The 23971-nt window shown below is 39.7% G+C and overlaps 1 protein-coding gene and 2 long non-coding RNA genes across 3 annotated transcripts in view; 1 reads left to right on the top strand and 2 right to left on the bottom strand.

The window, feature by feature from the left end:
* Window positions 1–1436: 1436 nt before the first annotated feature.
* Window positions 1437–4710, bottom strand: LOC124254484. The gene is made up of 2 exons (XR_006892471.1): window positions 2230–4710; window positions 1437–2141 (listed from the first exon to the last, which is right to left on the bottom strand). It is a non-coding gene; the product is annotated as an uncharacterized LOC124254484 (long non-coding RNA).
* LOC124254485 lies at window positions 2325–23971 on the top strand. The gene is made up of 3 exons (XR_006892472.1): window positions 2325–2431; window positions 19116–19121; window positions 23935–23971. It is a non-coding gene; the product is annotated as an uncharacterized LOC124254485 (long non-coding RNA).
* Window positions 6462–23971, bottom strand: part of LOC124254483 (protein bicaudal C homolog 1-B-like) — a 139612-nt gene continuing 122102 nt past the window's right edge. The window contains exons 13-21 of the mRNA XM_046688292.1: window positions 21126–21269; window positions 20563–20658; window positions 19333–19492; window positions 18194–18357; window positions 15847–16007; window positions 14321–14435; window positions 13950–14095; window positions 10485–10584; window positions 6462–9007 (exon numbers count right to left, since the gene is read on the bottom strand). Of these exons, the coding sequence (XP_046544248.1) occupies window positions 14424–14435; window positions 15847–16007; window positions 18194–18357; window positions 19333–19492; window positions 20563–20658; window positions 21126–21269 (737 nt within the window). The 3' untranslated portion in view covers window positions 6462–9007; window positions 10485–10584; window positions 13950–14095; window positions 14321–14423. The remainder of the gene's footprint in view (window positions 9008–10484; window positions 10585–13949; window positions 14096–14320; window positions 14436–15846; window positions 16008–18193; window positions 18358–19332; window positions 19493–20562; window positions 20659–21125; window positions 21270–23971) is intronic.

The following is a 23971-nucleotide window of genomic DNA, read 5'->3' as shown; positions in this document are numbered from 1 at the left end:
ATCTTTTGAATGGATTTGATATATTACTTTGAACAGTGAGAAATGCTTTATCCATGTTTATATTAATCAAGAAACATTTGGTCCTGTACAGTCAGGATTGAGGATGCTATATCTAATATATATAGTATCCAGAATGCATGTAGATAGTTCAAATATCGATTCCACTCAGTGATCTTAGCACTATGATGATAATTCCCTTACTTTAACATAGACTTACAACAATCGTAGCTAGAAAATTGTTTTATGAAATGGGCCCTAGTTCAGTCACTTATGATAACATTCACTGGGCACGATTGCATAAAGCAATCTTGTCACAATGGCCCTTGTTAGTCTTAATGCTAAGATTTGTGGATTTGGGTTCTGGACTTATGTATGCAGAGCTTACTGCATACTCTGTAACCAAATGGGCATATTTGTATGACAAAATTATATTTATCATTGTCACCATTGTATCTGAAAATTTACGATATTTCAGTTATCCAAGCATGCCCTCTTCATTTCCCATCTTTAGATTTGGAGGGTGAGCATTTTATTGACTTTCTACCAATTTGATATTTTCTCCATGAAATTGATGGAAGATGAGGTGTGCAGCCTATGATTGTCAGTGTCAGGTTTACAACACACAGTTTCCGCTGGTAAGAACAGAGGAAGTTGTTGCATGAGCCATGCTTAAGTTATTCCAACTTTGTATAGCTGTATGATACGTTACTGTTGTATTATAATGTACAGTCATGTTGTAAAATAAAGCTGCCGTTTTTACACATGTTGGCATTGTTGGTACTTTAAAAAAGGACATTTTCAGTTGTTTTGTTGAAAATGTGCTCAGATGCAAAAGAAATCCTCCCTATTTGGTTGGTTCATATGTAACCATAGACATTGTTGGTGTCAATAATGGTTTCTTGTTCATCTGCCCACATCTCACCTGGAAATATTACTTTGTTTATTGAACATATTCTTTCCATCTCATGGACACCCTCTGTGATCTAGTGCATAGAGAGGCTGTCCGTGAAGCGATGGGTTGGGGGTTCTGACCCGAAAGTCATACCTAAAGATGGTTAAGTTGGTACTTGTTACCTCAGGACTGTCTGGCTCAGGATCTGAGCAGGGTATCCATGTTAAAATTCATCTCTCCCTAAACAGGTTGTCCAGAGAGAATTCAAGCTAGGATATGTCCCCAGAATACCATTCTTGTTAGAGCTGAGTGTAGAGGATGATGGTCATGCGGGGGAGGTATTGTGCCATGATGGGCCTTGTTTCACCAGCTGCCACCAGCAGTCAGGATTGAAAGGTCCTATCATATTCTTATGCATGTACATTGTGTTGATTGTGTAACAGTTACCTATGTTGCTCTGTTGCTATGCGACAGGTACAGCTTTGCCACAGCTGTAAAAGTACTAGATCATTGTGATCATGCCCAAGACATGACATACACTGTGGATATTTTACATTTTATTTGGTGTAAATTGTGTTACAGCTCAGCTACCATGACAGTTACACATTTGAGCAAGAATTCCACAAGGTTATGTCCTTTAAACCTCAAAGGAACACAATTATTTTTCTCCAAATTTTAAATAACTTACATCACATTCAACATGCAAGTGCCAACCATTTCCTGGCACCACCAGTTACCAAATGGTCTGGCACTTACAGGTCAAATGCACGCTCAGAAAGGACATTCATAACAAATATTTATAAAAATATGACATGCCAATTTCAGGTGTCCAAATTATTTCACTGCCAATTTCAATATACCTGCATTTGAGTAGATAGCCATGGTAATACAGCACATGTATTCCTACACTGGGGCGAGCAGCACCTCGGACGGCAAAAATATTCACACATAGAAGTATGGACTGAAGTGCTGCAGACTGTCATGCCTCCTTGCAACGGTGACATAATCATGCAAGTATTATGAAAACAACTAGAAGCCTGGGTAGTCCTAGTCTCCAGAACAATAAACCAACCAATGAAACACACAGCCTACTTGCGTTTAACTAACCTTTGATGTAGAGTCTGGCATGGATTGACTCCCCTAAAAACATTATTCTTGTTTCTCGTGACTTTTGCAAAACGGACCAAGTTGGGATGGATGAGTTTATGTTTCATGTTTGAATTCTTATAAGGCTACACATCTATGAAACCTCTCTTGACCACGTCCCCTGCTGCTACAAAAATATTTTGCTTTGTTTCTTGTTTCCTGCTACTTATAAGGCTACACATCTATGAAACCTCTCTTGACCACGTCCCCTGCTGCTACAAAAATATTTTGCTTTGTTTCTTGTTTCTCGTGACTTTTTCAAAACGGACCAAGTTGGGATGGATGAGTTTATGTTTCATGTTTGTATTCTTATAAGGCTACACATCTATGAAACCTCTCTTGAACACATCCCCTCTTGCAACAAAAATAATTTGCTTTGTTTATTAATGCCATGTGAATGCTTGTGAATTATTGAATCTGGACCTGACAATCCAGTGATAGGTATCAATAGCAATGATCCATGCTGTTGGGGTATGACACCATGTAATCCAAGTTACTGCTCCTGACCACCCAATTCGTTTGGTTGCCTCGAGCAGCATATACTGGACCCTTCTACCCTGTAATCCCAGCAGGAAGCTACACTGGCATAAAGTCCAAGCTTCCCTCACAACCTGGTCCATTTTATTCATGTTGATTTGGAATCTGGGGTAAAACAAAGTTTAAATTAAAAAAATCATTTCTTATCTTTTCTTAAATAAAAAATATCAGAAGCAAGGCCAATTTAAAAGTCAGGAGAAACAAGAAATGTATTTGAACAAACCTGAAACAGGCACAACATACATCTCGGAGGTTGATTGTATACTACTCAAAATAAGTTAAGGACGGTCCTTGATGATATTTATCCAGTCATGGGCATGTGTTGTTATATTCTGAGTGGTATTACTCCAGTGATTGATGTCAGTACCATCAATATGTGTCCAACATACACCTTTCATTAAAAATGTGACATTAACAGCTGACAAATGTTACCATGCTTGTTGTACCATATAACTTTCCTTCTTCAGTCTACAGCACTAGAGCACATCAATTGTTTGGGGGTTTCCTGTGATTAACATCAACCAGCATGGAATATGCTGGACGTGGGAGTGAAATGGCCTGATGCCTTGTCTAGCACCCCTTCAGCCTTATACACAAAAAACATCAGGGGTGGCTCTAGTTGTTTTATTTGACCAGTAAGTGTGTGTCTCATATTTAGATATTTGTACCTAAAGAGGGTGTCTGCTTGGCAATCAGACAAAGATGTACATTGTATTTCCATACCTGCCAAGGTATTATGGTTATGTTTTGCAAATGGGTTCCACAAGATGACAACAGTGTTTCATGCCAGCAAGTCTTTCAAGACCCACCAAGAAACACAGGAACCCCCACTTATCCATGGTATTCCTCAGTTCCAGAGATTTGTATCGTACAAACATGGGATACAAACCAATGCCCAATATTCTCTACATTTCCAAGCATTTAAACATCTAACACACTTCAAGGACATGAACTGTCTGAAAAAATTCTAAAAATATCTGTCATTTACAAATTTGAATTTCAAAGACATCAGAATAGTTTTAAATTCATATTACATTGTGAAAACAATGTGAAAACTTGCTTAAAAAATACACCAAGGTGCGTATTTCTCATATACATAAATATAACCCGGCCTTGGATGACTTAGTCTTCAGCTTTCACATGCAGCAGGACACTAATGTCAAACCATAGCCTTAACAAAAAAGTGGAGAAAAATTCCCACATATAATACAATCAATAAAGACATTCATGATATACTGTAATCGTATATATTTTCACGGGGTGCAATTTTCGAGGAAAGTTCACCAAAGACCTGTTAGCGCAGTAGTTTTTTCGCGCATTTCAAACACCTGAGTGATGGTATCCATCACAAAGTTTTCACAACCAATATCCGCAATGATCAAAGCTAGCCGCCATAATTGAATCGTGTTTACTAAAACAATCAGAGAGAGAGGGGATTATACTTGTGTCAACATGACAACACCGGTCCCATATGTGAGATTAACTGATAACAAATTAAGGAAGAGTGTATACCAGTACTTACAATAATTAAACATAGAAATCATAAAGTAGTGTTTGTTGTTTATGAACACGTGTGGTTCACATGGTCAAATCACTGATTGGCTGCATTAAACAAATTGCATGTTGTTCCTACTTGTGTATTTGTCTGAATTTTGTCATGACTTGACCATGAATATTTCGCTTGGTATGAATAATGACGCACAATCATTTTGTGCTAAAAGCGCGAAAATCAATCCCACGCGAAAATAACTACGATTACAGTACTCTTAGTATGTGATAGAAAACAAATTGAAATACATATTGTTTTAGTTGTTTTACATGCAACTTCACATAGTAGCTAGATATCCAAACAAAACATGGTAACAATTATTTAATAATCAGTTCTCATGGCTTTGCATCTTATACAAAATTATTTAGGAGCATGCATATAAAATGGATAAAAGGTCAACTTTCATTGGCTGCTTCAGGCTCAATGCTCATTGGTCAAAACTGAAATGCTTCATCAGCATTGCCTTAAGTGAACATGTAAACTCTTATCTGCCAACTAAAAATATATGATTCTAATCATATACACTATTTACTTCCTCATATCAGATTCTGATAACAAATCTTAAGAACTGATCGTAAAATTCTTATATTTTTGTCGTATCAACTAATGACCCATTTTAATAACTAATACAGTCAAAACATTATGTTATCTGTCAATTTTGAGGATTAATTTGAAACACTAAACATAAATTTAGTTAGAGCAGAAAATGTTGCACAGATAATTAAAAAAGTAAAATGTGACTCTCTGCATGAGAATTACTCATGTCTGTCAAAAAGGTGAAGACAACAACGTTACACTCACAAAATAAAGATTAACATAAAACCAGCTATTTACAGCTTAGGTGAGTGACCACCGGGACGTCAACACTAGAGTATCCGCAAGCCCAGCATACTGACCAATGAGCAGAGAGCCCACCCCTACACAGCCTGTGTACAGAGGAGATGGACATATATCACATAGCCAATCTGTCAGCCTGACCAATGTCTAGCAGGGGGAGGTCATTCAGTTACACCAGCACAAACTGTCTTCATCAAAGACACCACACTTGCAGGATTTCATGGTGATCATGAATGAATCTTAAAATAAGTATATATTCAGGAGAATGCTGTATACATGTATATACAGCACAGCTACAGCTTTAGTGTCATACAGATTTGTGACATCATTCCATTGTGATGTCATTTTAAGATATGACATCACAATGGTCTGATAAGCCTATCCTGGGATATAATCACTTGTTTTCAAGAGGCCATATCCCCTGTGAAAGCCAGTTTGGGATGCTAAAGTTTGATATATTTCATGGTGAGACACTCAGTGAGTGACACAGAAACATGTTTGCCACCCTTTACCAAACATGTGTCTCATTCTCACATCATTTTAACCAAGAAAATTCTCATAGATCAACATGAAGTTAGCCTTATGGGCAAAGCCTTAGTTCACTACACCCAAGACTAGGGTTTGATCCCCACCAATGGAAAGCTCATACTTTGTGTCTTGCCATGACTCAAATGCTGTTAAGCAACAGCGAAATAACCTCACTAACCCATTGCTATGTCATGATGACCATGAAATCCCCCACCTGTGTGACAGTGATCACCCCTCGTTTCCTTCCTCCTCGTCTCCCTCCTCCTCGTCACCGTCCTCCCTGCTGACAAGCCGTGGACACTACATGTGGACCTTAACATGATCTGATACTACTACAACAACAACATGGGTATTGGAGAAACAAACAGGTCTACTCAGCTCAATCATCATCGGGATACATTTCAGCATATGTCTATTGCACGGGTCGTTAATTCATCTGCCACTGCGGCATCTTAGGAACATGTCTAGATTTGTAACTTATCGACTGATACCAGTGAAGAATACCAGAATGGCTGTTCCTGCAGAATGTCTACAGTACAGTTGTGTCATGGTGTCTGTCTATGGTTCAGCATTTCTTACTGTATCATGTATAAACAATTTCAGAAAGATAGAGGAATTTCAGATTTGGGGGCGGTTTGAATTAATATGATCTGTAACTGTTCCAATGCATTACTTCATAAATTCTCAGCATGTCAAACTGAATATTTTTCCAAAGTATTCCAAGCCTTTCACACCAAAACCAATAGGTGTGAATACAGGTAGGTGTGGAGATTTCATGCATTTATGTTTGAAGATGAACCAAGATACTGACTTGTCATACTCCAAACATATATAACAAGTTCTAAACAACAGAGGCTTTGTTCATTTTGTTTAAATAAATTTTACTCCAGTTTTCAGAGAATGGCAATGGAAATGTCTGTGCTTCCTTCTTTCTGGGTGTTAATTGTATCAAACTGACTGTCCTCAAATCAGCTGGGATTTGTTTGATCATGCTACAATATAAGACTGAACCAGTTGGTGCTGTGTGCACCCTTGTACAAGGTATTAACAAAAACAATATCTTCTTCACAAATTCTAATTCTTCTGACATTTGCAAGATATGATTTTTAAGGAACAAAACAGAAAATACAGAAACAATATGGGGTAAATGAAATATTATGCTCAGATTTGACCCGACTCAGGATTTATTTGTATTACTGGTTACAATACATGTCACAGCAGCAGCTGATGGACTTACTCCTTATGGAAATTCATTTCACGTATTCAGATCCACTTAGATACCTTCACAATACTGATTGAAACACACATGATAAAAATCAAATACCATGAATATTTTGAAATAAATATAAATGACTGATAATCTGAAACAAAAATGTCATGGGTTTAGAATTTCTTTGATATGCATAACCTGTAGATCTGTAGACAGACGTTCCCTGTACAATGACGCTACATATCTTCAAACTGTGTTTGCATAGTACATTCTTCAGCAGTACAGACTTGTGGAAACATACAGTACAGGTCAAAACTCCATTACCCTACACTCAACATTGGATGATTGAAGAAAATACTTGCAAACATAAAGAAATAAGAAAACACAGATAAATTCTGAAAATAGTAGTACAAGAAACAGTAAAATCTCAAAATGATGAACAAATCTAGGTCCGATGTTTTCGGAAAGCTTTGTGACAAATGCATCAAAAATGTGTAAAAATGTCTTACTTTACTGATCCTTTGCATTTAATTATAAACCCCATCTTACAAAAATCCCACTTATTCTTATTACAAGGATTATATCTCATGGATATGTAGAAAAATCCATACATTACATGATAAAACTTTCATTTTGTATTGAAATCATTGTCAAATAATACCAACATTTCCAACTTATCAAGTTTATTCTGTACTGTAATCATGAACATAACTCAAAGCATAATTAATTATGCACTTCAATGATGAATATTAAAAAATATTTAACATAATATGAGAAAGTAGATTTGTTCAAATTTGGCTTCTAAAAACTAAACATGACTAAATACTGTTTCAAGAATAAATATTTGGTTCATCCTGCAGCTTTTCTAGAAAAAAGCATAAATGCTTCGTTAACATAGCTGATGAAAAAAATATAAACATCACAAAAAATTGGACGGATAGGTGTATCACTTCAGGTGAAAAACACATACATATATATGGAATACATCTATCAAATTTGTTTACAAAATGGACAGATTAAGATAATGAAAGCCCTATTTAGAATTCTGATTTAGCAAAGAGCAGCAAGTCTCTAACAAATTCTATACATGACACGAGGTAACAACAACACAGGTCTCCTCCCATACAATGTCAGAAAACCATCTAGAGAAAACAATTTCTTCATGAGAATTATTCAAATGCATGCATGGCTTCATCTGACTAAAATGATCTCGTATGATGTGAAAAAATTGTTCAAGGAAAAATTTTCAATGACAAAATCTTTCGTTAAAAAATACAATTATATATTCCTGGTTCTCGGGTTTCTTGTACCACTCCATACTTACACTTTACATTTCTCCCGTAAAATATACAAGTGACTAATTCACCTTCCACACGTTTATTTCTCATTCCCAAGAACTAATTTTAAATCATTATTTTATAGCCTGATTAAATTTTGATTTACCTACATGCCATTGCAAATCTATCTATTCTGAAGATTTTTAACAGGTAACATTCTTAAACATATTGCAATAAAAACAAACATCAACAAATTTAAACAATGAGTTTTCTGTGACTACTCGAACCAATGTGGCAACATTTCATAAATACCTCTCTAAGTCTCTCTAACAAAATCATCATATAAACAGGGCTAACAATTTGTTTACTGTAAAGGTTCTAAATATTTGTACATATCACCACAGGTACCATGATTACAATGCTGTTACCATGGCAACTGAACAGACTAGATGCTTCACGTAAGGTCCATGCAAGTGTAGCTCCAAGATTTTTGTCGAAATTCGACCAAATTCACCACAGTTTCTGTGAAAGTCGATTATGCATCAGCAGAACAATTGACAAGCAACAAGGCAAATACAAATGAGACAACTGTGTATTATGAAAATATATAACTGTAATAGCAAATATCCTTTCTATCACATTCTTAAAGCAAATTTAAAGTTCAATTTCACAAATCCTGTTTACAGTTCAATTTCACAAATCCTGTTTTGAAATGACATTTTTGCCAAAGTCACATTCATACAAGATATATATTTGTAATGAAACATTTGCTTAGATTAAAGCTGTAGTTCTTTTAGTTGCATGTTGTCTTCCCAATATCATTTTCCTTGTTGCTTGTCTGAGATGTGTACAGGTATCACCGAGCTACCAGCGCCCGCTAAGACTAGCAATGTCTGGACGCCGGGGACCCATCAGCGATGCTCCGTTTTCCTGAAACGGGTTGTTGGTGGTGGTGGGATTGTTGCTGGTGCTGGAGGCAGAAGTGGCGCCACCTGGATTAATATTCCGCAATGTTCGACGTTTTGTCAGATCTGAAAATACAAGTGCAAACTGCCAACCTCTTTTAGCAATATTCCAGCAATATCACAGTGGGGGACACAAGAAATGGGCTTCACACAATATGCCCATGACGGGAATCAAACCCGTTCCTTTGGCACGATGAGAGAACGCTTTAACCATGAGGTTACCCACCGCTGAGTGTAAGACTTGTACCCTTGAAGAAATCAGTTATGAATTGAATGTCACCATGCCTCAATTCAGGGATAACTCCCCGTTAATTTGTTACAGGGAAGCACATCAATATTCTTTCTTGAGTTCACATTTTGTCCATTTCAAAAGATATTTTGTTCATCATTGACATTAAATCTAAAAAAATTGAGCATGAAGGATAGAAGTCCACAAGAATTGTTCATGGGGAATGAGTGAATGCATATGTCTGCTGGTCTCAAATATCCCAGCTAAAACCTACAGAAAATCAAGTTTGGTAAAGACTGGACTGACTGCAAGAACAAGCAATGATCCCGCCTGGGGAGGAGCAATGACACACAGTCATCCCAGTCATACCGAGGCAAGGGAGGTAAATCATAGAAGTTCACTTATCACCATTGCACAACCATAGTTGGAATTCGATGGCTCAATCATAGCACCAGTAGTGGCTATATTTATCCTTACGAGGTACCCATTCACAGCTGGGTGGACATGCATAGTCACAGTACTTTGTCCAAGTTTACTGCACGCTGCTGTACCCGTTATGGCCACCATCTGGTCATCTACCAACGGATTCAATCCATCTGCAACTGGCCAATCAGATTCCTTCTCACATATCTCTTGGTATAATTGTCATTCTGGTAGCCCAGTCAACAGGATCTAATCAAGACAAGTTTCCTGCCTCTGTTGACACCAAGCTGAAGGTATACATGATTTCCAAATCCTGTTGTTTACCAAATTCTGTTAAGCGGTTTTGATAAAATTATGCATTGACTTGTTAGTCCAGACAAAAAGTTATAACTCTGGGCCTAGATTTTCGAAGCTCTCTTAGCCCTAAGATAGTCGTAAGTTAATGTTAATGGGGGCGTGGGTAGCCTAGTGGTTAAAGCGTTAAGTAAGTTAATCCCCACATGGGTAATGTAAATGGTGTCCCCCATTGATATTGGCACTTAAAACCAAACTATCTTAAGAAAATGGCACTTACGACTATCTTAGAGAAAAGAGAGCTTCGAAAATCTAGGCCCTGGGTCCCAATCCGCAAAACATTCGTAGTGCTAAGATATTGGAAAGCCTATAGAGTTACAACAGGTCAAAACTCTATGAATGCTTTGTGGATCTGGACCCTGAACTATTGTAGTCAGTTAACTTCTCTGCCTCAGGAAGATGATAGCCTGACCACCCAATCCCAAGTTTAATTGTCTCTATAAACACTAGGTACTAGGGGCCTATTCCAGAATCCCCGAGGTGTTAAATGTGCTTATATCACAGCACTTGGATTGAGTATGTGACAAAGATTGGTACCAGCAATAGCTATGAGCATCTTCCGTCTGGCTCCAAAAGTGGAGATTCCCAGCTCTCGAAGGTCATGGTCAGTCAAGGTCAGGAACGTTGACAGGTCAATCTAGAAAACAAACAACAAGGTCAAATGAGAAGCTGATGTGTACAGCCAAAAGTAAGTGTGTTCATGAATATAGTCAGATGAGAATCTCACAGTCTCCTTCAGAATTCAGTAGTTTGGATTTTATGACTCATCGTTGAATAAGTTCGACCAAACCTGCATTTCCCACTGTCTTCTTCCAAAACATATTATGAGGAAATAGGAAGATATAATTTACTTAAATATGCATAATTATTGAAAGAAAGGTCACACAAAGTTAGATGTAGAGATGGTAAAATGATAAGCAATATACCAAGTCATGGAACTTGATCATTTTGTGAATTGCATTGCAATCGCAACCATAAACATGTAGTTGTGTGTTTGTGGTTTAACACATCACCCAGCAATGTTCCAGCAATCCAGTGATTAATATTGCTAACAGCAACCCATTATGGTAAAATTACATGCAATGAACCAAGTCAGAGAACCTGACTATTTGGTCCTCACTTACAACCAGCCGAGGTTGCTTATAGGGATTCAGCCAAATGAACATAAGGTGCCTTGATACAGGTATTGTGATACAGCCAGATACAGGTATTGTGATACAGCCAGATACAGGTATTGTGATACAGCCAGATACAGGTATTGTGATACAGCCAGATACAGGTATTGTGATACAGCCAGATACAGGTATTGTCATACAGCCAGATACAGGTATTGTCATACAGCCAGATACAGGTATTGTCATACAGCCAGATACAGGTGTTGTCATACAGCCAGATACAAGTATTGTGATACAGCCAGATACAGGTATTGTCATACAGCCAGATACAGGTATTGTCATACAGCCAGATACAGGTATTGTCATACAGCTAGATACAGGTATTGTCATACAGCCAGATACAGGTATTTTCATACAGCCAGATACAGGTATTGTGATACAGCTAGATACAGGTATTGTCATACAGCCAGATACAGGTATTTTCATACAGCCAGATACAGGTATTGTGATACAGCTAGATACAGGTATTGTCATACAGCCAGATACAGGTATTGTCATACAGCCAGATACAGGTATTGTCATACAGCCAGATAATAATAATAATAATAATAATAATAATAATCTACTTCTATAGCGCCGAGTTCCAGCTAGGCTGCTCACAGGCTCTTGTGCAGTTCAGTCTATTTCATTTCAAATAGATGTGTCTTTAAATGTTTTCGAAAAGTTTGTAGATTTGGGGCGGATTTTAGCGACATAGGGAGGTTGTTCCATAGCATGGGAGCTGCACATTCAAAGCAGCGGTCCCCGTATTTGGTCCTGGATGGTCTGGTGATAAGCAGATCTTTATCTTGTGATCTAAGGGTTCTTGTTGGTCTATGGTTGTTTAGAAGAGATGACAAGTTAGATGGAGCAGTGTTGGTCTTCAGGCACTTGTAGATAATGGTAAGCACCTTGAATTTTATGCGCCTGGCAACGGTAGCCAATGCAGTTCTCTTTAACCTGGGGGTGATGTGGTCTCTTCGAGGACAACGAAGTTATTATCCTGGCAGCTGTGTTTTGTATAACCTGAGTCGCTGAACCAGCCGGCTGCTATCCCAAACAAAGTGAATTGGCATAGTCAAGGCGCAGATATGACTGTTGCTTGAGTGAGAGTTTTGGCGGTTTCATCTGAAAGATATCGCCTTAGTTTACCAATCTGATGAAGATGATAGTGAGAAGACTGGCACATTTGGGTGACCTGCTTGTTCATGGTCATGTGGGAGTCAAAAACAACTCCTAGATTCTTCACTTGGGAAGAGGCAGGCACATTCACAGGTCCAATATTGACTGAGAATTCTGTCATACGCTCCTGTAAGCTTTGGCCCAGCAATGAATACTTCCGCTTTGTTGTCATTTAGTTTGAGAAAGTTAATTCTCATCCAAGTTCTGATGTCACTGATGCAGCTTTCCAGCTTCGCTATCTTGTCCTGAAGTGATACAATCCTGGAGGCTTATACAGCTCTGGGTGTCATCTGCAAAGCACTGGAAGTCAATGCAGTGGTTCCGAAAACATCACCTAGTGGCAACATATAGATGGTAAACAAGAGTGGTCCAAGGACTGAACCCTGTGGAACGCCATATGATAACCACCTTTCTTCTGACACGGCCTCACCCACTTTCACTGACTGAGTTCTGTTTTTTAGATATGACTCAAGCCACATCAATGCTGGTCCGGTGATACCAACAGTCTTCTCAAGTCGAGACAGAAGGATACTGTGGTCTATTGTATCGAAGGCTGCTGACAGGTCTAGTAGAACAAGAAGTACTACTCTCTGATTGTCGAGATGATAAAGGATGTCATTTTGCACACGAAGGAGTGCTGTTTCTGTACTGTGGTGTTCTCTATAGGCAGACTGGAACTCTTCCATCTTCCATCAGATACAGGTATTGTGGCCAGATACAGGTATTGTCATACAGCCAGATACAGGTATTGTCATACAGCCAAATACAGGTATTGTCATACAGCCAGATACAGGTATTGTGGCCGGATACAGGTATTGTCATACAGCCAGATACAGGTATCGTCATACAGCCAGATACAGGTATCGTCATACAGCCAGATACAGGTGTTGGGATACAGCCAGATACAGGTATTGTCATACAGCCAGATACAGGTATTGTCATACAGCCAGATACAGGTATTGTCATACAGCCAGATACAGGTGTTGTGATACAGCCAGATACAGGTATTGTCATACAGCCAGATACAGGTGTTGTGATACAGCCAGATACAGGTATTGTCATACAGACAGATACAGGTGTTGTCATACAGCCAGATACAGGTGTTGTGATACAGCCAGATACAGGTATTGTGATACATCCAGATACAGGTGTTGTGATACAGCTAGATACAGGTATTGTCATACAGCCAGATACAGGTATTGTCATACAGCCAGATACAGGTATTGTGATACAGCCAGATACAGGTATTGTGTCCTGGTCTACATGTATTGTGGCCTGGTCCATGTTAAGAATTCCTATGTGTACAAATCACTGGCTCACATAGTCCTATAAGGATTCCCAAAAATAACTTCTGAATACGGGGTTTCAGGATTTAAACAGCTTCACTGCATTAGGTGAGTGAGTTTGGTTTAATGCCACTTTGAAATGTATTTCCGTAATGTGGCTTGTCACTGAGATGTTGGAGGAAAGTATGTATGTAGGTGGCAAACCAGGAAGCAAGAAGGTTCATCTGGCCTTATGATCTAAAGATTCATTACTTCCCACAGTGACATTTGATTTTGGTGTCTTCAAATGTTTCCCTCAATCAACTCAACTGTGTAATTGAACAATAACTATTTCCTTTGAGGATATATAGATACAAAGAAGGCAAACACTGGTTACTAACCTCCTGCTGCTGAAAGAGATCGGTGTACTTGCCGAGCCCCATCTTACTGAAGAGCTCAGCCAGGTCAGTCTTGGGAGACCACAGGTTTGAGGGTGGCAGAGCAGACGCACTGTCTACGTGGTTACTGCTGCTCAAACCAAACTCATCTGCAACATGGCAGGAGACACATAAAACAGAAGGCTCAAAATATAATCTATATACATACCTACATCAACCTTGACCAAATCACAAATAATGAATTGTTAATTCAAATTCTTCATATCAAAATAAACAGGTTTATCTGTATATCATGTGAGCTTTTTAGTTGGACTGAGCTTTTTATTTATCTGTGTATGTGGTGAGGTCTTTAGCTGGACAGCGTTGCTGCTCACATTTCTTCCGAGGACTTGGGTATTCTCCAGGTGCCTTGTTGATGGGTGCATTGGTGCTACACGGGTTCTTCCATGGGTCTCGGTCAATACCTGCTTCCAACTCCTACTCTGGGCTCTGCAATGATGGTTACAACATGACTCTGGGCTCTGCAATGATGGTTACAACATGTTTACACTTAACACATCCATTACAACATGTTTACACTTAACACATCCATTACAACTATGTTTACACTTAACACATCCATTACAACATGTTTACACTTAACACATCCATTACAACATGTTTACACTTAACACATCCATTACAACATGTTTACACTTAACACATCCATTACAACATGTTTACACTTAACACATCCATTACAACATGTTTACACTTAACACATCCATTACAACATGTTTACACTTAACACATCCATTACAACATGTTTACACTTAACACATCCATTACAACATGTTTACACTTAACACATCCATTACAACATGTTTACACTTAACACATCCATTACAACATGTTTACACTTAACACATCCATTACAACATGTTTACACTTAACACATCCATTACAACTATGATACAGTTGGCAATACCATTATGATATATGCTACTCACAAGAAGAGCTGGCATGACATGACAGACATGATCCTTAACTTCTTTGAGTAGTGTACCTATAGTGAGTGAGTATGGTTTTACACTGCTTTTAGCAATATTCCAGCAATATCACGGCAGGGAATACCAGAAATGGGCTTCACACATTGTACTCATGTGGGGATTCGAACCCGGCCTTCAGTGTGACAAGCAAACGCTTTATCCACTAGGCTACCCCATTGTCCCAGTGTACCTATCAAGACAAATATGAAACTGACTCCCTCTGCAGTCACTGCAAGACAAGCTATGCTGTTGTATCTAACTCCCTCTGCAGTCACTGCAAGACAAGCTATGCTGTTGTATCTAACTCCCTCTGCAGTCACTGCAAGACAAGCTATGCTGTTGTATCTAACTCCCTCTGCAGTCACTGCAAGACAAGCTATGCTGTTGTATCTAACTCCCTCTGCAGTCACTGCAAGACAAGCTATGCTGTTGTATCTAACTCCCTCTGCAGTCACTGCAACCCTCTGCAATCACTGCAAGACAAGCTATGCTGTTGTATCTAACTCCCTCTGCAGTCACTGCAAGACAAGCTATGCTGTTGTATCTAACTCCCTCTGCAGTCACTGCAAGACAAGCTATGCTGTTGTATCTAACTCCCTCTGCAGTCACTGCAAGACAAGCTATGCTGTTGTATCTAACTCCCTCTGCAGTCACTGCAAGACAAGCTATGCTGTTGTATCTAACTCCCTCTGCAGTCACTGCAAGACAAGCTATGCTGTTGTATCTAACTCCCTCTGCAGTCACTGCAAGACAAGCTATGCTGTTGTATCTAACTCCCTCTGCAGTCACTGCAAGACAAGCTATGCTGTTGTATCTGACTCCCTCTGCAGTCACTGCAAGACAAGCTATGCTGTTGTATCTAACTCCCTCACCTCATATGTGGTAGACATGGCAGGCCCCAGGTATCTGTGCCCCATGCCCAGCTGGTTGATCCTCTCCCTGATGGCCGACTCTGGCATGGACTTGGAGAACCCCATCCCTGCCCAAAAGTCGGTCGGGATCCGGGACTCCCCCTCAGGCTTCTTCTGCATGGCTGCAAGTAGAAGTGTGTGAGTGAGTGAGTGTTGTTTCATGTCACAGGCTGTAACACACAGCTTCACCACAGTAGCCAAGAAATACTATAGTCTAAAGGAGGCAAAGCTGAGACTAAAAGAGCCTGAACAACAGCCTCAGTGTAGGACGTCCTGCAATCGGCCACATCTCACAACCTGACCTACAATCCTCTTCAGTTCTTACAAAAAGCATGCAGCATAAACAAAAGTTCAGAAACCATCATGTTGTATGTTTTGTGTGTTCTTTGTTTAATTCAACATTCAGTAACATGACAGCTATACAATGGCTGTATATAAATCTTGACCTGTTAAAGCAGGGATTGATACTGTGAGCAATGACCACACCCTCAAAACACAATGACATGCCATCAACCAATGCACTGAACCTGAATCACTAAGTCCCCTCTTACAATAAGCATAGGATGTGAGGGAAAAACACTCTCCACAGAGGGGAACATATAAAAACATTACATTAATGACACTATGTTGCACTGAGGCTGTCTGAAGCCCCATCTTGACCTCCACTGATAGTGTCTACCGACACTGTTACACAATTAACCAAGCCTGTACTTGCTGTTGAAACACTTCCAGCACTCTCATTGGTGTAATTGTACTTCCTGTTTACTAAGACAGTTCTAAGATCATCTTTATTGATGCTATCACATTTGCAAATGCTGACACTGACAAATTATCAAAAACCTCAGTTAGATAAGGCAAGTACAAGCTGTACAAGATGTGTTGATCCGAAGCACAGATGACTTTCAACACATGACTCATTTACCTCAAGTGATGTTTTTTTTCTCTTCTATGTTGCATTAACTCCAACTTGCAATTTTGCTTCAAACACTCACTTAAATTTTGAAATCCAACAACCTCTAATTTGTTTTAAGTGATCCATATGTTTGCACATAGAAATATTGGATTATTGCCTAAATGCTCTAAAAGGAGGTCAAGGCTCCACCTAACTGGTAGTCCCATTTGAAAAAATATTTTATTTTCTTTATCTGAATTTCAGGATATTAAACACCCTAATCATAGTCATAAAGAAAACCTGATTATAACCTGACAACTCACGACTGCAATGTGCTGTAATTAACTGGAAATTATGGACATGATGTAACAGATGTATATGTCCTTAAAGGAGATCAAGAATGATGCTACTCAGCAGTCACAGTTTGATTGAATTAAACTGGACCGAAGTTTGTCCTGATCTGCTCCAATAATCCAGCCTGTAGACACTATCAGTGGAAGTGAAGCCAGGGCTTCCCACAATCTCAGTGGAACGCAGTGTCATGACAACTTTTGGGTTAAATAATAATTATATGGAGCAACACCATTTGAATACAATTTCATTATCTTCACAGTACTAGTCAGACAGGCAGGGTCTCTAGATTATTGGGGACTGGATTTCACTGTAATTCAAAATATTCATTGTTAGCTTCCTAACTCAAATGTTATAATGTATAGATCTATCTAACAGTTTACATTTTCAGCTTACCGATACTAGTCTCAGTTTTGTTACAATCTTCCAGCTTGGAAACCAAAGGCAGACAGATAGGAATTGTCTACTGCACAGTTCAAATTTGGTCATGCCATTCCAAAACAGAACTGTTTTTCTATTGCTTATTTCTTTTCTTTTTTATCGGGCCGAGCCATAGATGCATCCAGGGTACTAGTGGAGATTTAACAGAACGTATACCCTGGAGATTATCGAGGATGTTATTTTTTTGACAATAGAATTTTCAGTTCATATGACTGGAGTGCCTTCAAGATGTGTTAGGCAGTTCAAGGCTAAATAATTACCCTTTTGACTCTTGTATTTAGCCCCTGTGGTTTATTATCATATAGATAGGTATATTACATGTAAGAATTAAGGAAGAAATCATATTTTCATTGTTCAGTTGCAAATTCCCAAATAACCCACTACTGAGTATGTCGAAAACTAGGTCACTAGAGATGGGCACTGCAGCCACTATAACTTACTGCTTCCTGTTTAATGATTAACCGATAATTACAAGCAAGAATGACAAGCGAGTTAAAACACCTTCAGAAGAAACCTAATCTAGTAAAGTAGCTAACATCAGATTATTAGGTCATGAAGTGCTTGGAACAATTTGTCCTTCTGATCTACTCACAGAGAAGATGGCCAGGCCATGTGTACACCTACCTTTCATGGCAAGCAGCTTCTTTTGCTCATAGTCAAACCCATACTGAAGTGGATTGCTGAAGAGAGAGGACGTGGAATTCTTGCGTTCGCTCCCTGGAGCCCTTTTGTCGGAGCTGTCGGACTCCCCTCCAGAGGACTCGGATGTATTGTCTAGATTACCATTCCTGCAGCAGAGAGTACTTGTCTGACAACTTCTAATCCATATTACATTCTGAAGACATCTCAAACTTACCACTGGTAAAACTTCCAGTCTCAGTTATGTTGTATTACACATATGACAGCAATGTTTCAACTACAAAATCCTACAGCCAGAAATGACATTCGTAACTATATTCCAGCAATATCTGGGAACAGACACACAATGTACCAATGCCGGAAACAGAGCTGGCTTGACAAGCAAATGCTAAAGACTTTATTACCCTACTGTCGCCACTGAGTAATAATGTCTGGACAAGATAAACTAGTGGTTGACAATCCCCTGCAATGACCCATATCATCAAGGTATAAGGACACACATCAGCAAGGTCACACATTGGCACTCATAGCTCCTGATGGACACTGGGGACCTTCTCTGCACTGAATACCATAGGGATCAGTCAATGCCTTGAGTGAGTGGACCAGGGTCTCCTTTCATGAAGCAAAGCAACCTTTACAAAGGTTAACCTTAACTCCCATTCTTAAACATTGCACTAAGGTTACTTTAGTGACTTACGATCATCTTAGTGCTTTGAGAATGGTGTGAGCGAGTGAGTGAGTATGGTTTTATGCCACTTTGAGCAATATTCCAGCAATATCATGGCGGGGACACCAGTAACGGGCTTCACACATTGTGCCCACTGTGGGGAATCGAACCCGGGTCTTCGGCGTGACGAGTCAACGCTTTAACCATTAGGCTACCCCATCGCCCCCTTTGTGAAAGGAGGCTCTGGTCCTTCGGAGTGACAAGCAAATGATTCAACCACAAGGCCATCTCAACAAACTCACTGCCTTGAAACAAACAAGACTTCAACAGTTTTAGAAGTATATACTTTTATCTAATTAGGGTTATCATCTATTATAATTATATTTCAATGCTAATTTCTTTTCAAAATTAGGTTTCATCAGTAAGTTCACAAATGACAAATCTCTCCTCAACTTACTGTAGATGTCTGTTGGCCTCCATATAGAGGGCCTGTGCTGAACACAGAGGGGTGGTCTTGCTGAGACCCAGGAGATCCAGGGTGTGACCGTTACTACTGAGAGGGTCACGGGTCATCATGTCCCCAATAGCACCCGCTGTCTGTAGGCTGGAGAAGTCCACTGAAACAAGGCATGACCATTGTGCAATATTGTGTATCATTGTAGTGTGCAACATTGTGTATCAATGTAGTGTGCAACAGGTGTATCATTACAATGTGCCAGTGTGTAACACTGCAGTGTGCAACATTGTGTATCAATGTAGGTGTATCATTACACTGTGCCAATGTGTATCACTGCAGTGTGAGACATTGTGTATCACTGCAGTGTGGGACATTGTGTATCAATGTAGTGTGCAACAGGTGTATCATTACACTGTGCCACAGTGTGTATCACTGCTGTGTGCAACATTGTGTATAACAAAGTGCAGTGTGTAACAGGTGTGTGCAATTGGGTATCAATGTAGTGTGCAACAGGTGTATCATTACACTGTGCCACAGTGTGTATCACTGCTGTGTGCAACATTGTGTAACACTGCAGTGTGAGGCATTGTGTATCAATGTAGTGTGCAACAGGTGTATCATTACACTGTGCCACAGTGTGTATCACTGCAGTGTGCAACATTGTGTATCAATGTAGTGTGCAACAGGTGTATCATTACACTGTGCGTACATTGTGTATCACTGCAGTGTGCAACATTGTGTATCAATGTAGTGTGCAACAGGTGTATCATTACACTGTGCTACATTGTGTATCACTGCTGTGTGCAACACTTTTCAGAGCTTAACCAGTTACTGTATTTTAGTTACATGCCACAATGTCAGCTTGAAACCCACCAGCAAACAAATATGGAGCTGACAAACAAAAATAACCAAGGCCAAGTGGGATTTAAACCCAGGATCACAGGTTCCAGCCAAGGCCAAGCACTGGCATTTGGTCTCTGTTTTCAAGCACACCTGATGGAGGCAGCTCTACACAGATGGTCTCCCTACTCCAACAGTATAATGAAACCAGCTAGTGCACAAATTTGACTCAGAGAAATTTAAAATTTTCAGGCATTCTACTTACAGAATTATATGGTTCATGATATCAGTACCTGACACTTTTTTTGCAGAGACTATTTCTAAACTTTGTTTGTTTCATTTGTTTAAGACATGGTAGAAGACTGTACCACCTTCCACAGTCCTACACACCTGAGTGGTGGGGGGGATGACCCAGGGACACTGTGACCGGGCTGTTGGGGGGACTGTGAGGGGGGCTGCCTGCCTCGCTGGTTTTGCAGCTTGGACCTGAACACAAAATAATCATCATAAGAATATGCCCCTAGGTAAGACAATTGACAAGTGTAAATTCATTATTGTTGATTTATACAAGTCAGCAATAATCAAGCTATATCAAGTCAGTAAATAATCAAACCAGTGGCTGATATTATGAAGAACTTTCTATGGTGTCAAAATACAATGCCGACTACACATTACACAACCAAGTTTTTTAATCTGACCACCCATTCCAATTTTTCTTGCCTCTCAAAACAACAATAATTAATGCAAATTTTACTACAGTAATGCCAGGAATGACATATATTTAACTTTGGCGAGAGAAGAGAGAAACAAGTGGTTGATATTATGAAGAACTTCCTGTGGTGTTAAGATACGACAACAAGCACACACAGTTCCTGGGTCTGACTACCCATACTGATTCTTCTTGCATCTTAAAACAACAATAAACATTCTGCTACAGTACAGCAATGACTGACCTTGATCTAGAGGTGTTGAGACTCGGATGAAGGCACTTGGGTGAGTAAAGTCTTTCTGAAACCCATTACATGGAGAGAGGGCATCAAGCTGACTGTGGACGGAGGTTGACACAGGATTCACCATCAGCAGGGGGTTGTATATTCCTGATAACAAACACAGAACATAAGCAGTGTTCCTTAACTGCAGGGGTTTTATATTCCACGTAAACAAACACACAAACAGAGTTCATCAAGTAAGAGGTATAAATACACAATTCCATTAAGAATGTAGTCAAACGAAACACATGTTATGTTTGGGATCGCACTTTGTCAGTAAAGTACAGATTCTGCTACTTTTATTGGGTTGAGTCCCATTCGCAATTTGAACCCACACTTTCACAGTCTAGCACCTACTTGCCTGCACACAAAGTCAGCTGTTTTACCCACTCTGCCACTATGGCTTCTACATTAGTGGCTCCTGACTGGGTTAGATGCCTGACTGGGTGTTGGCGATTTGATGCCTGCTGTGAGAGTGTGGGTTCAAATCCTGGATGGGACTCAACCTAACAAAAGTACTAGAATCTGTTCTTTACTGAGAAAGCGCATTCCCAAATAAACCATGTGTTATAGGTGTTAGAGGTTGCATATTCCGGCTAACAAACACACAAACAGTTTTCACCAAGTTAGTGTAGTAGGTTGTATATTAGGTGAGGTGAGGTGAAATTGGGTTTTTTATGTCAAGCTTGAGAATATTTCGCTCATATGATGACGTGAATGCGTGTGTATGTGTATGTGCGGCTGCTTGTACTAGACCAGACTGAAGCTGGTTTTATAGTGCTAGCTCACTGAGATACCATGCCTCAGTGAAGCATGAATACCCCACTCAGACACATTATACTGACTCCGAGCCGACCAGTCCTTGTTGCACCCATTAATGCTGAGCGCCAGGCAGGGACCAACAAGTACCATATATTAACGTCTTTTGGTATGACACGGTCGGGATCGAAACCGCGACCTTCCGCTCTCCGGGCAGACGCTCTAACCACTACACCACGGAGGCGGTCTTGTATATTAGGACAATCAGTTGTCACCATCTGCTGGGGTTGGAGAACAACTTATAACAAACAGACAATAGTGAATCAGTCATCACAATGTTTTTGCATGGTGTTAATCAGTTTTCAGCAATCAAGGCAGTCTGGAAATGGGGTGTGTATGACCATTACAGGTTGGAATAATAGCACTTAACAGTGTAAACATGCAAAAAACTACATTTCAGGAAATGCCCAGATTAAGTGTGGCTGACAATTCTGACATCTTTTCTTTTACTTCCTTTTCTTTCCTGACAGGAGAGGCACTTTCTGTCAGAGGCAGTTAATTATCTCCAACAGTCTTCTTTGCAATATCAAGGGGATCGACATTTAAAACGTTCAGTTACCTGGTGCATTATGAAGATAACAAGACTCACTAGCCAACAGAATTGGTACAATTTGCCAAAGTTAGCCTCAGGGAAAGGATTAGAACCCTGGTCTTACAAGAGTCTTAAAATTGACCAAAGCAGCTGCTAAGACTAGCTACAACTGTAGGGGATGTTTGATATGTAAAAATACATTGGATCTTATAACTGGATTTATTTTGTTCTCCAAAGGCCTGCCATCTTCAGGCACAGCACTTGTTTATACATGATGCAGTTATATTTCTCTAGCAACTGCAAAAGCTGCACAACAGGTGATGTGGTGTGAAGTAATGCTCACTCAGGCTAGGAAATGAGAATCAGTTAAGACATGGTGTACTACGCTGACTACAATTGTTTTGGGGGTTGTCTACTCATTTATTTCTATGTACCGGTACATTAAGGGACTGTTCATAATTTATGGATTATGTACATAAATTTTAGAGGGGTGGGGGGTGTCATTCACATCATCACCCCCCTAGCAATACATTATGAATGTTCCCTAACCTACTCTCCTTCCTCCTATCTCAGCTTACCCCACAGACAGTAAGTGGCTCCACAAGTCCCCACCCTGTTGGAACCACACCAGCTTGCACTGTTACACATTTACTTGTCTATTAAGTGTTGCAGGTCAAGCAGTTATCAGTTAAGGCTTTCTTCTGCAATTTTCCAGTGTCTGGCTAACAGAGATTATCCGACCTTGCCTGCTATCTAGAATTCCCCTCTTAGTGCTATCTGAAGAATTCTAGTCCTGTAGGGTCCTTTCAGGGATTCCATTTCCACACCCATCAACAACAGATTTATTAAAAAAGAGGAACTGCACATGCAAGGTTCTCAAACACATTTGTAGAATGTATACATGTAATTCAGCATATTGTGATCTTTCAGAACTGAGTCTTCTTCAAAAGGGTTCAGTCGTCCCTGGGGATTCTTCCAAAGACCAGGACTTGTTGGTTGTGTTACAGCCTGGGTGTGTTAACAATTACATGATTTCCTGATAACTGTTATACCTAATACCTGGATCAACTTATCTGATGATTTTTATTATGTTTTCCATCATGTGAATATTTGTTAACATACTATTACCTGCAATGTGCCTTTCAGAAAAAATATACATTTTTGTCAATCATCCAACTTCCTGTACAAGCAGTGCTGTAAACACTGGAGGTTGAGCATGTGGGAGTTCCACTGTTCTGTTCATATATCATGACGTTGTTAAGAAGCATGGGAGAGGTGTAAAGACCCAGTGATTGAGTCAGGGTGGCAGTCACAGCAAGACCCAGTGATGTGCTGGGGTTGTGGGGGGGCAAGATTGACCCAGGGACAATGTAGGACCTTGGCTGGGTGTAGCGAGTGAGTTTAGCTTTACGCCGCAATCAGCAATATTCCAGCTATATGGCGGCGGTCTGTAAATAAT

The sequence above is a fragment of the Haliotis rubra genome, unplaced genomic scaffold (genome assembly GCF_003918875.1).
Source record: "Haliotis rubra isolate DU_JTF1 unplaced genomic scaffold, ASM391887v1 Scf572, whole genome shotgun sequence".
Lineage (NCBI taxonomy): Eukaryota > Metazoa > Mollusca > Gastropoda > Lepetellida > Haliotidae > Haliotis > Haliotis rubra.
Note: the sequence above shows the minus strand (reverse complement) of the source record. Positions and strands in the feature narration are given on the sequence as shown.